Source organism: Malaclemys terrapin, chromosome 6 (assembly GCF_027887155.1).
Source record: "Malaclemys terrapin pileata isolate rMalTer1 chromosome 6, rMalTer1.hap1, whole genome shotgun sequence".
Lineage (NCBI taxonomy): Eukaryota > Metazoa > Chordata > Testudines > Emydidae > Malaclemys > Malaclemys terrapin.
Genome location: NC_071510.1, coordinates 78,832,017 through 78,846,789, shown reverse-complemented (window position 1 = coordinate 78,846,789; position 14,773 = coordinate 78,832,017). Strand labels below are relative to the sequence as shown.

General features: G+C 43.1%; 1 protein-coding gene across 5 annotated transcripts in view; it reads right to left on the bottom strand.

Moving 5' to 3' along the window:
- Nucleotides 1-12,309, bottom strand: part of TMEM161B (transmembrane protein 161B) — an 81,405-nt gene extending 69,096 nt beyond the window's left edge. Inside the window, exons 1-2 of one of the 5 annotated variants that reach the window (XM_054031721.1) lie at nt 12,206-12,224; nt 2,103-2,163 (exon numbers count right to left, since the gene is read on the bottom strand). Coding sequence is in view for 3 of the 5 variants with exons in the window: in XM_054031722.1 (XP_053887697.1) it covers nt 12,206-12,267 (62 nt within the window). In the remaining 2 variants the exon portion in view is untranslated. Of the gene's footprint in view, nt 1-2,102; nt 2,164-11,652; nt 12,009-12,205 lie in introns of those variants that run through there. The other 4 variants (XM_054031720.1, XM_054031722.1, XM_054031719.1 and 1 more) reach the window with 4 other exon arrangements.
- Between the last annotated feature and the right edge of the window lie 2,464 nt (nt 12,310-14,773).

Genomic DNA, 14,773 nt, shown 5'->3' with positions numbered 1-14,773 from the left:
GTAAGCACCCTGGCGGGCTGAGCCAGTTTGTTTACCGGCCGTGTCGGCAGATTCGGCCAATCGCGGCTCCCACTGGCCGCGGTTCACCACTCCAGGCCAATGGGGGCTGCGGGAAGCTGAGGCCAGCACATCCCTCGGCCTGCGCCGCTTCCCACAGCCCCCATTGGCCTGGGACGGCGAACCGCGGCCAGTGGGAGCTGCGATCAGCCGAACCTGCTGACGCGGCAGGTAAACAAACTGGCCCAGCCCACCCTATAATGGGTGCAATTCTTAGTCAATCTGGAACAGTAATTACACCTAGCCATGTGCCCACTGTTATAAAGTTGCACTTTTCTGTACGTACAGTATAACATTAATATGTATGCTTGTATGCTGGAGCTCGCATCTTGGAAAAGCTCAAAGGGTCTTTTCTTATATTAAAGTATAAATCAAATATTACTCAGTGTGTAATAGCAACCCAAAACTAATGTGTACATAGGTCACCGAGACACCAGGTAGGAAGGACAAGGAAGATAGGGATAGTGATTATGAGAGAACACTTTCACATAGACATTAACCCCACAAAACATCTGCAAGACAAAGTCATATGATTTCTATCTGACAAGTAGGTTTAGTAAGAGTGTCTTTAAAGGCAATTTAAGTTCTGTATATATTAAATGTTAATAAATCTAATTTTGAGAAAGGTAACTGCCTCTTAGGGTCCTTAATTCTCTTGTTGAACAGTTTTCCTGTTTTTTGTTGCTTTGTCGTCTCTACTGTTGTGTAAGACAAAGAACCTGAGAGCACAAATAGACTCAGTAAGGGATGTGCAAACTCAAAGTTCTCTGATGTGCATGCATACCCACCAACAGGCTCACACAGACATTTAAAAATGCTTGCAGCCATTTCCTATCTGAAGGATGCCACCCCTCTAGAGACCCACAGAAAAGTGCTCTCTGCTTCCCAATGATATCACCACCACCACCACCTGCTCCTCCTCCACACACCACTGTGGAGGTGTTCTATAAAGAGATTTGAGGAAGAAAGGAATTCCGGTGTCCTCTTGCATCTCGTGCAGACACCTTTGTGAATTATTTAATACAGTGTTTATCACCAAAATAAAAAAGCACCACCTTGCTCCCACTCCAAAGTCCTGGGACTCTGGGCACCAGTGTGATTTTTTTATTTAAATTAAATACAGATTTTTAAAAATGTACCTATTTAAAATTACATTTGAAATTACAACAACCTATGTTGAAGCCTAACTTTACAATAATCTATTAAAATCATTTAAATTAAATTAAAAAAAATATTAAGCAGTACATGTCTGCTGCCAAAGTTTTAATAAGTAAAACTACTGATCTGGTGTAAGTCACTGGCTAAGCACCTGGAAACAGAATCTGACAAAGCTTTAGATAGCAGTAACCAGCTTTGGATAGCTGTAGCCTCTTCTGCATATTCTCTTCATTTCAGTTTATTCAACTAGTTCATTTCAATAATGAGTTCATTCGAAGTTAAGAAACCAACTGGGAGTTGAAAAAGCAGAAAAAAGTTTGTTTTCTGCTTTCAATCTATGATAAGAAGTAGGTGTGAGAAGATGAGATCTACTAGCTCTAAAGTCCTGAAGGACATGGTGACCAGAAACAATCAGTTCAATTCACTATAGCTAATGCTTCCTTCATTTAATAAATCAGTTTTAAAGGAAAAGCAAGTTTTGATAAGAAAAAAGTTGATCAAAAAGTTTATGTATCCAGGCATTTAAGGTAGTTTTATTTAACTAATAAAGCAATTTTAAACTGATGTTTTAGTGCATTTTTAATTGGATTCAGTTTCCATCCGGATGAAGCTGGACACAAATCACAAGTTAAGAATTAATCATCCAGTAAATAAGAAATGCATCATTCATCATTTTCTAACACAATAAAAAATGCAAAATTTAAGAATCTAAATAAATGTAAGTTAAGTTATATAATTGCTTAAATAAATGTGTATAAGTATAGTACATGCACCTGGTTAGCAAAAAGAAGCCACAGATTTAGTGTAAAAGCTAAACCAAGTTGCAAATCAACATGTTTTAACGGTTACCAGCGAATAAAAATTAAATATGTCAAAAATGGCATTACCTGTTTCCAAGTCACTGATAACTCGGAAGAAAATTATCTTGAATGCTTATGGATCAATGTCCTAACAGATAAAGCACAAGATGAGATATTAAATGGTGTCTGCAACAGACCACCAAATCACAGCGGCAAACAGAATGACCACCTCCTTACAAATCTATCTACAATGCATAGGAAAAAACTGCATAATCATGGGGGACTTCAACTGGAGTGACATATGCTGGAAGTCTCATGCTGCCAATAGTAAAACATCCTTAGACTTTCTAAACATTATAGAGGACCATTTCCTAATTCAATAAGTGCTGTAGACAACACAGGAGAATTCTTTATTACAGCTAGTCCTAACAGATAAAGAAAACCTGATCACAGAACTAAGCGTTAATGGAAGTTTAGATACAAGTGATCATGACTTGATCACATTTATAATGTGCAAGCACAATAAAGTCTAGACCAGGGGTCGGCAACCTTTCAGAAGTGGTGTGCCGAGTCTCCCTTTATTCACTCTAATTTAAGGTTTTGCGTGCCAGTAATACATTTTAACATTTTTAGAAGGTCTCTTTCTATAAGTCTATAATATATAAATAAACTACTGTTGAATATAAAGTAAATAAGGTTTTTAAGATGTTTAAGAAGCTTCATTTAAAATTAAATTAAAATGCAGAGCCCCCCTGAACCGGTGGCCAGGACGCGGTCAGTGTGAGTGCCACTGAAAATCAGCTCGCGTGCCACCTTCGGCACACGTGCCAAAGGTTGCCTACCCCTGGTCTAGACTAGTAATATATATACTTGGTGCTTTAATAGGGCCAATTTCACAAAGCTGAAAACAATTATGAGTAAAACCAGCTGGGATGAAAATTTGTATCAGAAAAATCTGAATGATAATTGGAAATCATTTAAGAACACTTCACTAAGTGCCCAAAGAGTCAATCCCACATTTCAGAAAGAAGGCTTTGCTGGTTAAAAATAAATAAATAAAGCTGAACTAGTTTAGAGGGGAAGTGAAGTCAGCTATAAAAAATAAAAATATATAACAAATGGAAGAAAGGGGAAATAGACAGTAATGTTTATAAATCAGAAGTTAGGAACTACAGAAAATTGAGAAGGGAAGCCCATAGACACAAGGAGAAGTCTACAGCCAACACAGTTAAAGACAATAAAGGGTTTTTAAAATATATTAAGAACAAAAAAAATTTTTTTTTCACATCTTAGCTTATAGATGGAAACGGTAGAATTATCAATGAACTCTTCATTATTAATAAATATTTCAGTTCTGTATTTGAGGAAACACAAATGATATAATCTCATTCTATGGTGATAACACACTTTCTATTCCCTTAGTAACTTTGGAGGACGTTAAACAGCAGTTACTGAAGTTAGACATTCTTAAATCAGCAAGTCCAGATCATTTGCATCCAAGAGTTTTAAAAAAGGGGTTGGGGAGCTTGCTGGACCATTAATGTTGATATTCAATAAGTCCTGGAACACAGGCGAAGCTCCACATGATGGGAAGAAAGAATGTTGTGCCAAGTTTTAAAAAAAGTAAACAGGATGACCTGGGTAATTATAGGCCTGTCAGCCTGACATCAATCCCAGGCAAGATAACGGAGCATCTGATACATGACTTGATTAATAAGGAATTAAAGAGGGGTAATATAGTGCCAATCAACATGGGTATATGGAAAATAGATTCTCTCAAACTAACTTGAGACCCTTTTTAGATGATAAATTTGGTTGATAAAGGTAACAGTATTGATGTAATATACCTAGCTTTCTGTAAGGTGTTTGACTTGGTACCACACAACATTTGATTAAAAACAAAATATAAAATTAACATGGCAAACATTAAACAGAATAAAAACTGGCTAACTGATCGTTTACAGTGATATTCTGAGACCTAACAATCATCATCAAGCAGGTGTGTTTCTAATGGGTTCTAATGGGGATCTTGGCCCTATGCTATTTACATTTTTATCAATGACCTGGAAGAAGACATATCTTCACTGATAAAGTCTACAAATGACACCAAAATTGCGGGAGTGGTAAATAATGAAGAGTGGACTGATCACTGATTCAGAGCCATCTGTATTGCTTGATCAACTGGGCACAAGCAAACAATACGTTTAGTAGGACTAAATGGAAACATACATGTATGAACAAAAGATGGGGGAACTCTATCCTGGAATGCAGTGACTGAAAAAGATTTGATGGTCATGGTGGATAATCAGATGAACATGAGCTCCCAGTGTGATGCTGTGGCCAAATGAGATAACACCATCCTGGGATACATGAATAGGGGAAGCCACAGTGGGAGCAGAGAGGCTATTTTACCTCTATATGTGGCACTGGTGCAACCACTGCTTGAGTACTGTGTCCAGTTCTGGTGGCCACAATTAAAGAAAGATGTTGATAATTGCAGATGATTTAAGAAGAGCCATGAGAATGATTAAAGGGTTCGAAAACATGCCTTAACAGTGATAAGCTAAATAGATTGAGCTCTTTTAGTCTAACAAAGGGAAGATTAAGGGGTGACGATTACAGCCTATAAGTATCTACGTGGGGAACAAATATTTAATAATGGATTCTTCATTCTATCAGAGAAAGCTATACTACCATCCACAGGCTGGGAACTGAAACTAGACAAATTCAGACTGGAAATAGGGCGTATACTTTTGACAGTGAGGGTAATTAGCCACTGGAACATTTTATCAAGGGTTATGGTGGACTCTCCATCACTACATTTTTAAAACAAGGTTGGATGTTTTTAAAAGATATGCTCTAGGAATTATTTTGGGGAAGTTCTTTGGCCTGTATTATACAGGAAGTCAGATTCTGGCCTTGGAATGTATGAAAAACTTTTCTTTGGGAACCAGGGTGGATTTGATTTAAATCAAACTGATTTAAATCACCAGTCAGGAAGACTCTAATCAGCTTTCTACATAAAAATGCATTCTTGTTGGTTGTTATAACCTTAATATTCTTCACAACTCCGAGTTAGATGTAGGTTTCATTTTTAGAAGGTACACACTATACATTTTTAAACAGTGATTTATTTTGAAAACTTTTCAGATTAGTTTTACAGCTATACCAGAAAATGAACGATTGTTTGGTTATTTCATTTACCAAAAGTAACTGAAGCAGATATTTATGAAGTCATTGGGAGGTGAACCATCTCCAATTCAACAAGTTAATAATTAATATTTGGAGGATTTTCTTACTATGCTGTATTAGGAGGAGAACATCACCAGACAGACATTTAAATTGTTTTATTTAACTAAAACAACGTTCTATATTCTGGATTTTTTTCTTCAACAGCAAACATAATATTTTAACAAAACAAGCATATCCCTCGCTTCTTACATTTATCTCCAGACTTCTTCTCCTTGTCCAGATCTGTTCCGCCCCCAACAATCTTCTATTCATTGAACTTTTTAAAACTTTGCATTTTTAGAGAGAGGTAAGGGATTGACTCTGTGTACACAAATTTGCAGAGGGACAATAGAGTTGAGGTCTGTTATTTCTCACCTCTATAGATTATTTATTTATTTTAAAACATTTTTGCTGTTAACAAGCATATTACCTCTGGAGAACAAATCCACAGTCTGAGAACTGCAAAACTAAGCATCTCGGATGGTATCTTCTAGACTAAGCATTGAGTCCCACTGAGTAAATAGGAAGATTAACCTAAATAATCTATACAGAAGCCTGTGGAACCCCATGAAATTGGGTCCCTAATCCATGAACTGTTGGAACTCAGCTACAAAACTTTTCTTAAACATTACATGCATATATTGCCTCATACTATAGAATCAGAATTTATAATCCCTATTTCATACTGAGATATCTTTGAGCTATAATCTTAATTAAAACGATCTTTAGATCTGACTTTTTTGATAAAATGCTTTTTGAGGGAAAAACCTATTTAAATTTAAAATAAAAAACTGATTTTTTTTTAAATCACTGATTTTTATCCACAGTTAGGAATCACATGCCCATTCCACCAAGCCACCATTTTTGCCAGACACACACTCCATTGATTGCCATGAGCTCCTCTGAATATCTGGGGGATGGAGAACAGTTTAATATTCAACTCCAAGGCCTGGTTTACACTAGAAAATTAAGTCGACTTAACTACATCACTCGAGGATATGAAAAATCCATACCCTTGAGCAACGTAGTTAAGCCAACCTAACCCCAAGGGTAGACAGCACAGGGTTGATGGAAGAATTCTTCCTTTCACCTAGCTACCGCCTCCCAGTGGATTACCTGTGCCAATGTAAGAACTTTTTCTATTAGCGAAGATAGTGTCTACAGTGAAGCAAACAGCAGTGCAGCTGTGGCGCTGTAGCATTTTATGTGTAGACATGCCCCAAGTTTATCATACAAATGGCAAGCGATCCTCCACCACCCACCAAGAGAAATTATTGTTCCGGACTTTTATATCAGACCTTGAATGCTTTTATATTCTCCTAGACTCACAGGTGATTCATAACTTACTAAGTTTTTCCACAATTCTATTTATAAATAGGCTGTCTGTATTATAAGAAATAGAGTTTTGCTCCAGATATAACTTAAGGCCATGTGAGCATACAAACAACCTGACTATTTTATGAAATGAACACTCTCTTGCAAAAGGGGATGCTGGCAATTAAGTGGACTCTGTGGTTACCCTCTGGCCAGAGCTGAAGTAATTTCTATTATATAAGTGGCATCATCACTGAAGCGACTAACCCAGGGAGTACTGGAAGGACCCTCATAAACACTAACACATAGTACAATGCATTGTGGAATCACCTGCCACAGGGAGAACTAGTCCAGAAAGCCTAACCCAGCTACAATGGAATGAAACCAGATTAAGTTTTGACATTTAATAATTAAATCTAAAGTGCCCACTCACTCATGCTAAATGAAAGCAAAAAGCCATCCCTAGCGAATATGTGGATGGGGATGGTTGAAGCTATCTATTTCCAATGTATTTAAAGCTTTCATTTTATTAAAAAGGGTAAATATCTAGTCTTTGTGATTACAAAGATCTTTTTCAAAACATGAATGGGGCACTATCTTCCCACTTCTGTGGGCTAATCTCTAGTACCTCTGTTATACAGCTCTCAACGCTCAGACTTTGTCTACACTAGGACTTTTGCGCAGTCTGTTAAGCACTAGCAGAGGCATTATTAGCTAGTCCAGCTCTAAACCAATGCTTTCCCCTGTTGCAGCTGCATTGATACTAGACTAGACAAACTATGCAAAGAGTTCTTGGGTGGTCACACCCTAGAAAAGTAAAGCTAGCAAAAAACTGTTTTGCTGATGCTATTCAGAGCCCTAAGAGCAAAAGTGAAACTGTCAAGCATCAAGTAAATTTAACTCTCTTCCTAGACACTGAAACTGGGAAGTACAACCCAAAAAACAGAGGAAAAGGGTATCTGTGAGAAACCCCTCGGGCAGGTGGCTTTGAGGTGCCAGGAAAATGAAAGAAAGTTGCTCCTCCTCCATTCCAGCAGCTGGGAGAGGAAGTGGCTCTCAATCCCCCAAATTACTCAGACATTGACCAGCTTGGATGATGATATGAAACACTAAGTTTTCAAGCAGAGTTCAAGGATAGCATCCTCTGCCCTTTGCAGCTGCTAGGCGTAAAAATGGGACATACCGGGCTTTTCACCACAACACTGGACTTCACAGCCAGACCTCCTTCCCCTGCATCTTTCATAGTTGGTGGTTTGAGCATTGGCCTGCTAAACCCAGGGTTGAGAGTTCAATCCTTGAGGGGGCTACCTAAGGATCTGGGGCAAAATCAGTACTTGGTCCTGCTAGTGAAGGCAGGGGGCTGGACTCGATGACCTTTCAGGGTCCCTTCCAGTTCTATGAGATAGGTATATCTCTGTGTATTATAGTGGCCTCTGGCTAATAGCTTTAGTTTACTGTTTAACAGACATCTGGTAAAAGTTTTTCAGACTCTGGATTGGGTAACCACATGGCCAGGGTTATAAAACCAACACATTCTTATTGCCTGTATGGACAAAAAGTACAACTATATTGGATTCCCTACCAAGTTTCCTTAACATGACTATGGCTATGTCTTTGTGCATTTTTACATTGATAACTAACTCATTTGTGATGAATTTGAATGAAAGATGACAAAGATTATGGTACAATGTGTGTTGACTGCACCAGATGTTTTAATAGCTAGCAGCACCAGAGTAAAATTCATGCTCAAGTTCTACTATCTAGGATCTGTTGTACTGGATAACACATCTAGAGGACACATTTAATTCTTGCATCAAAAAGGCAGCCACCACTTTCGACCAACTTATCAAGCGTATATGGGATAAAAGAAAATCAGCATTGAGCATCAAGATATGGGTGTACCAGACATTCATTTTGAGCACACTGCGGAGAGAGTTGGACCACCTACATCAGAGGTAAGAAAAGGCTCGACACCTTCCACACCCGCTCTCTTTGCTGTATTCTAAATGTCATGTGGGAAACCAAAGTTCTAACACTGAAATACTTGAGAAAGCAAAATTACCAAGTCTCAAACACAGACAACTCCTTGGCTTGATCATCTGCGCCCGATGGGCACATTCCAAAGGTCTTCAGTATAGAGAACTTGCAGATGCTCTAACGCCATTGGGCCAACCTAGGTTCAGAGTCAAGGATGGTTGCAAGAGAAACTTGAATACCTTCAGTGTCAACACTACAAGCTGGGAAGATTACTCCTGGAGAAAATCTGCGCTACTGTAGTGCAGCAGAAAAATGCACCCCTCTGCAGATTTTCTTTGCTTCCTTGCAGAAAATGGTTTCTATGGGGAAGCAAAGAGAAGCTGCACCAGTACTCACTCACCCCTCCTCGGCAGCTCAGACACCTCTGTTTGGGCAGCCAGGGGAAGGTAAACTCACTGGGGTAAGGAGTCTGGGGATGCCCCGGCCACCCAGGGACATTTGTCCCAGCTGGGGCGGGCGACGAGGGGGGGGGACACAGAGGGAAGGGGAGGACAGAGACCGAGATCCCCCTTCCCTGCATACAGCAGCCGGGAATCACACCATTTTCAATTATTTTGATAATGTATTTCAAAATAAATACTTGTCAGCAAATAATTGAAAATGGTGTGATTATAGTGTTTGTGTTATTTTGACAATTAAAATATGCAGAATTTTACAGAATTTTAGAATATTGTGCACAGAATTTTTAATTTTTTGGTGCAGAATTACCTCAGGAGTAGACGATACAGATAAGCAACAGGCTACAATAGAGGGCTGTACTGCACCAGAAAGTCATATACACTGAAGATAGATAGCTGACAGAGAGGAAAATGGAGAGATGAGAAATGTAGCAGGCTTCAAGCACTAGTAGCATACTAGCTTCTTCTTCTGGCCCCAGGTTATGCCTGCATTATCTGTGGTAAACTACTATCACTTCAGAATTGGACTTTTTAAGTGCTTGCAATGCTTACACCATTGTTTTTTAAGATGGACGGTTGCCATTCCATCACACAGCTAACTCAATGTAAAATCTTAGGGGAGACAAGACTGTAGTTCTTACCTCAGTGTAACTAGTCAAAGTCAACCCTACACACTCCCATCTGGGGTTGATCCTGCCTACCTATATCAAGGTAAAAGTACAGAGCCTTGTCTCTACCAGGATTGTATAGTGAGATAGCTAACATTCATTATCTAATTGTAAACACACACTTTCAGCAAGGAAGGCATAGCCCATAGCCTTACATTAAGGGCCTGTCTTCACCAGACTTTTGACTGACAATTAACTCAGGGTACTTAACGTTTGCGAAGGCTTGTGTGGACACATCTTCCACATGTGAACTAAGTGATCAAGTCACTCAAGGCACAAAAGTCTGGTGTAAACATACCCTAAGGGTCTCTATACAACTGAAAACACTATGGGGGGGGGGGATAAGTTTACCTTGAAATTAAACTGATAAGAACAGATTTAAAATTTTATTAGAAAATGTTTACAAATAGATGATACAGAGTGTTGAATCTTCAGTTATTAGTCATTGGGGGTAACATACAGAGTACAGGGGGATGTTAGTATTTTGACATTAGATAGCACATAACACATACAGTCTGCAATATCCCCAATGGGGGGGTACAAGGTGGATGAATCAAGGTAGAGTCAGCAAGCAGTGAGGGTACATCACTCATACAGGGGTTATAGGAAATCATAGGTATAAATAAGTGGGCCGGGTAATGAGGATAGGATGACCCTCATATGGTGGAGTTCAGTTCGGTTCAGGGGATAGGGTCCAACAGAGGAAGTCTTTCGGTTTCTTCCTCATTGTGGGTGCGAGGAGACACTAGTAGACAATGTTTTCACCCCTCAGCTCACAGAGAGCCCTACGCTACAACAATGATAGTCAGCCAGTGACTAACTCATGATCCCTCTGGCTCTCTTAGCTGCAGCTTTCTTTTGGGGCTATGAAATTTTTTCAAACTATATCAGATTTTTAAGTTGCTAAAACTATAATGTTGAATATGCATAAAACCGATTATAAATTGTTACTCCTCTCTTGGCAATATCAAGATCTCTGCTACCAAACTTGATTCAAAGATCTGAATTCTCCATGGAAGTATTCCAGAATTATTTCAGAAGTCTCATGTTCAGTAAGTTAACAAACCCACAGATTTTTATAAGGTATTTCTTGTGACCCATAGAATAATGAAAATAGTAATAAAGTAAAGATGTTCTTCTGCACATAATTTACCAGAATACCCTACAGAAGGGGTTCTCAATATTTTTCTTTCTGAGCCCCCCACAACACGCTCTAAAAACTCCACAGCCCTCCTGTGCGGTAACAACTGCATATAAAAGCCAGGGCCTGTATTAGGGGGTAGCAAGCAGGGCAACTGCATGAGGCCCTGCAAAGCTAAGCTGTTCAGGCTTTGGCTTCAGCCTTGGGTGGCGGGGCTCAGGACAGCATGGCTTCAGCTTTCCGCCCTAGGCCCCGATGGGTCTAATGCCGGCCCTCTTGGCAGACCCCCTGAAATCTGCTTGCCGCCCCATGGGAGGCCTAGGACACCTGGTTGAGAACTACTGCTTTACAGCTCACAACTATTTAATAGAAATCCTTGTGCCTGGGCTCTGTAAGCTGAATCGTTTGAGTCATGCTTACAAACCATTGTTTTTTTCTTGAATCTTTACAAATATAAAAAAAAATCAGTTTCTGTATAAAAGATGTTTTAGATTCCTCTCTAAACAAATATCAAAATACTTACTGCATTCATTTTTAGTCCTGGTCTTTACATGAAAAGTTGCACTTGTGTAACTCAATTGATTTTAAATACCACTAGTTACACAGGTGCAAACACCTAGCATATTCCTTGTTTACAGTTAAAAAAAGCTTAGCTCAGTTTAAGTTTACTTCTGGGAATGCACTACCAGAACTAGATCAATTTTGAATCAATTCCGTTTGTTTTCAATCCCCCATGCCTATCCATTCTTTTACTTGGCCATGCCTGCTATTACTTTTAAGTCTAAGAAACAAAACCTAATGTATTACACTGAAGTTGAATAAACTTGGGCACTCCATTAGTTACTTACAGTGGGTGGATGAAGAAAAGCCAACGAGAACATACGCCAGTTCCCAGCAATTCATTAGCATGTTGGGGTAGATTCTGGCCACCAAGAGTTAACCTGATGCTCCCCCCACGCCGAAGAGTTGCAGGCACAGACGGCGAGACCACGTCCGGGATAACACCCTCAAGCCCCAGGAAGAAATGCGCAGCGGTAGTGAAAAAATCACTTCTCCCTTGGCTCGGAAGCGGAATACAGAGCAACCTACCGACCATTTCTGCCCCACTCTCGGGAACTAGGCTGAGGGGGACCCTGCCAAACCCAGAGGGAAACACAGACCGAGGAGCCCCCACCCTTCCCACTGCCAGGCTGCGGGACCCGCAGCGGACACAAGTCTCCTTCCCCGCGTACGCCACGAGCCCACACGCACAAGACACTGCGGCCCCACAGGAGTCACTAGCCGAACCCTGGGCCGGGCACCGCGGCGCCCGCCAGCCCATTGCGCTACTCGAACACAGCCCCCATGTTCCCTGCACGCCCAGCGGGGCCCGGCCTCCCCAGTGCCCTCCCCGTCGCTCACCATGTTCCTGCCGCCTCCCGCTGCCACTCCAGCCGCCCGGCCTCTCCCCACTCCCAGCACATAAATCCGCGCGTGTCCCGCACAGGCAGCTGCCAAAAGTGGGGGGGGGGTCCGGCGCGTAGTAAGCCAGGCACCCCGGCAGACAACGGCCCCGCACCGGCTTCTGCCCGGCTCACACCTCACAAAGGTCACGGCAGGACCCCACCGCCCAAGGACCTTTAGAGTGGCTAAGCCAATTGCCTTCACAAACAGGAGTCCGCACTCCACCCCGCACCAGATCCACTGACTCTCTCGCCTCGCCGGGGCCGCTGACAACACGCAGGGAGACAGATAGCCGCCTGCCCGGGGCAACAACAGTAGCTCTGCCGGCTTCTTTCCGTCAGGCGCGACAGGGGCACCCTACACCGCAGAAAGCTTGGAGCGGCGGCGGGACCCCATCACGTGACACGGAAGGTCACCACCAGTGACCCCACGCCGCGAGGGACAGAATGATCAAGGGCGCCCACCTGAGTTCCCAACACCTTCTACCCCGCTATCCTCCCACCCCTGCCCGGCGGGCCCCGCGTGAGGGACGGGCTGCGGAGGAGGGGCTGGGGCAGTGAGCGCAGGTGGTTAAGGGGCCGGCCGGCCCTGGGAGCCCGGATCGGAAGAAGAGGGGGCGGGGGCTGGAGCTGGGCCGCCTGCTCGGATCGTTCTCCGGGGGGAGGGTCGTGAGCGAGGCAGGGGCTGCTGAGCCTGACGCACTGAGGCCACTGGCACAAACAAACCGCGACTCGGAGAACAGGGGAGGGGCTGGGGACAGGAAAGTGCCTCTTGTGCGCTTGCGCCGCCGTGACTCCCGCCGGCCTTTTCTTTGCGCAGGCGCGCTAAAAGCGGCAGACATCTTGTGAAAGCCGCTGAACCCGAAAGCGGCGTGGGTGTTGTTGGGTGAGAGAAGCGCTTGCGCGGCCCCTGAGGGGCGGGGCTCGGGTGCGCTGCGCGGCGGGGACCTGAAACGTAGTGAACCCAGTGGCTCCTCTCAGCCTCTCGGGGCTGCAGCCCTCTGCTTGTGGCAGCCTGTGAGCCCTGCTTGGGGCCGGGGGGAGGAGGAGGCAGCTGCATATTGTTTCGGGGACCCCGGGACAACCGCCCTGCACGTGCATCAGCCCCTGAGGCGCCACCTTGTACATACGCCACGCGCCCGTCCCAACCAACAGGTCTGCTCCCCACACCAGCCCCAGAGGGACGCACAGGCCTAACCACTCCACATTTCCCTTGCACCTCTGTAGCGATCTGCTCCGCCATGCGAAAGTGCTAACCTGACGTGATACAGCGGCATGGCCATCACCACAGCACCTAGTAATTCTGGCCCTCAGCACGATCGCCCTCACAACTGCTAGGGTCACATTCATCGTCTCCCCGGCATGTACCCACCTCTGTTTGTGACCCCCGAGAATCCATGCCCCTTGTCTTGAAGTCCATCTACTCCCCACAAACGCACACTCCTGTGGGGGTGTGTGATGTCCTTTTCAGACACCCTGTATTAGGACAATCCCCTCGTTGGTCGTTGCAGGTGATGCTTCAGAACCAGGAGTTTTTACACCTGTTTGGAAGAGATAGTTTTGGGAGCAGACTATTTTGTGATGGCTGGAAATTGGAGTTAGTATATAATACCTTTCCCCAACAGAACTATGAGAGCTTTAGTTTCTCACAGTCATCCAGCCAGGAAGCAGGCCTATCTCACACAAGAGAACATGTTCCATCTGCCATCCAGTCTGGAAGCAATTGTATAGTGCACATGAGAGAATGAACTCACCAAACACCTTCCAGTCTGGAAACAACTGTACTACACAGACACAAGAGTGCATTAGGTGCCTACTACATGGTCTAGACCCCCCTCCCACACACACAAGAAGCAAATGTGCCTACCACCACCTGGCCTGGAAATGTCACCCTGACACACATACAAGGCAGCTCACTCCTCCTTGGCCTGGAAGTAGCCCCTTCCCCGTGTCCCCAATACACGGTGTTCATGGCCTCCATCCTCTGGTCTGGAAATAGCTGCACCAAGATGGCATTCAAGTTCACCACCACCACCCAGCCTGAAAGCTTCCCACATATACCTGCGAAAGAGAACATGTGCCTATTGTATTGTATCCTAGAGTTTCCTCATCCCACCCCTACACGCACAAGAGCATACATACACTCTGCTATCTGCCCTGGAGGCAACCTATATGCACCAACCTCACTTCTATCTTAAACCAGCCCTATAAGACAGCGTGGGTTCACTTTGTTCTTGTTCACTCAGCTTAGCCCACCAAATCAATGTGTGCTTCCTTTGCTTCCATGCTGTCCCAACAGAACATGCCTTCACGCCAACACCTGGCTCCAAGAAACCCTTCCCAGAGAGAAACCCAACCCATGTTGACAAACTGTAATTGAAATAATAAAGGGGAAATAATTACCTGTAATCCTGCTTCTTTGATACCATGATGCAGGATTCCCACTCTTGAAGCTGAGAATCAAGAATGTGAATTCTGCATGAATGGTGTCTTTAAAGAAAACATTTTCTGTTTATGTACATCTGTC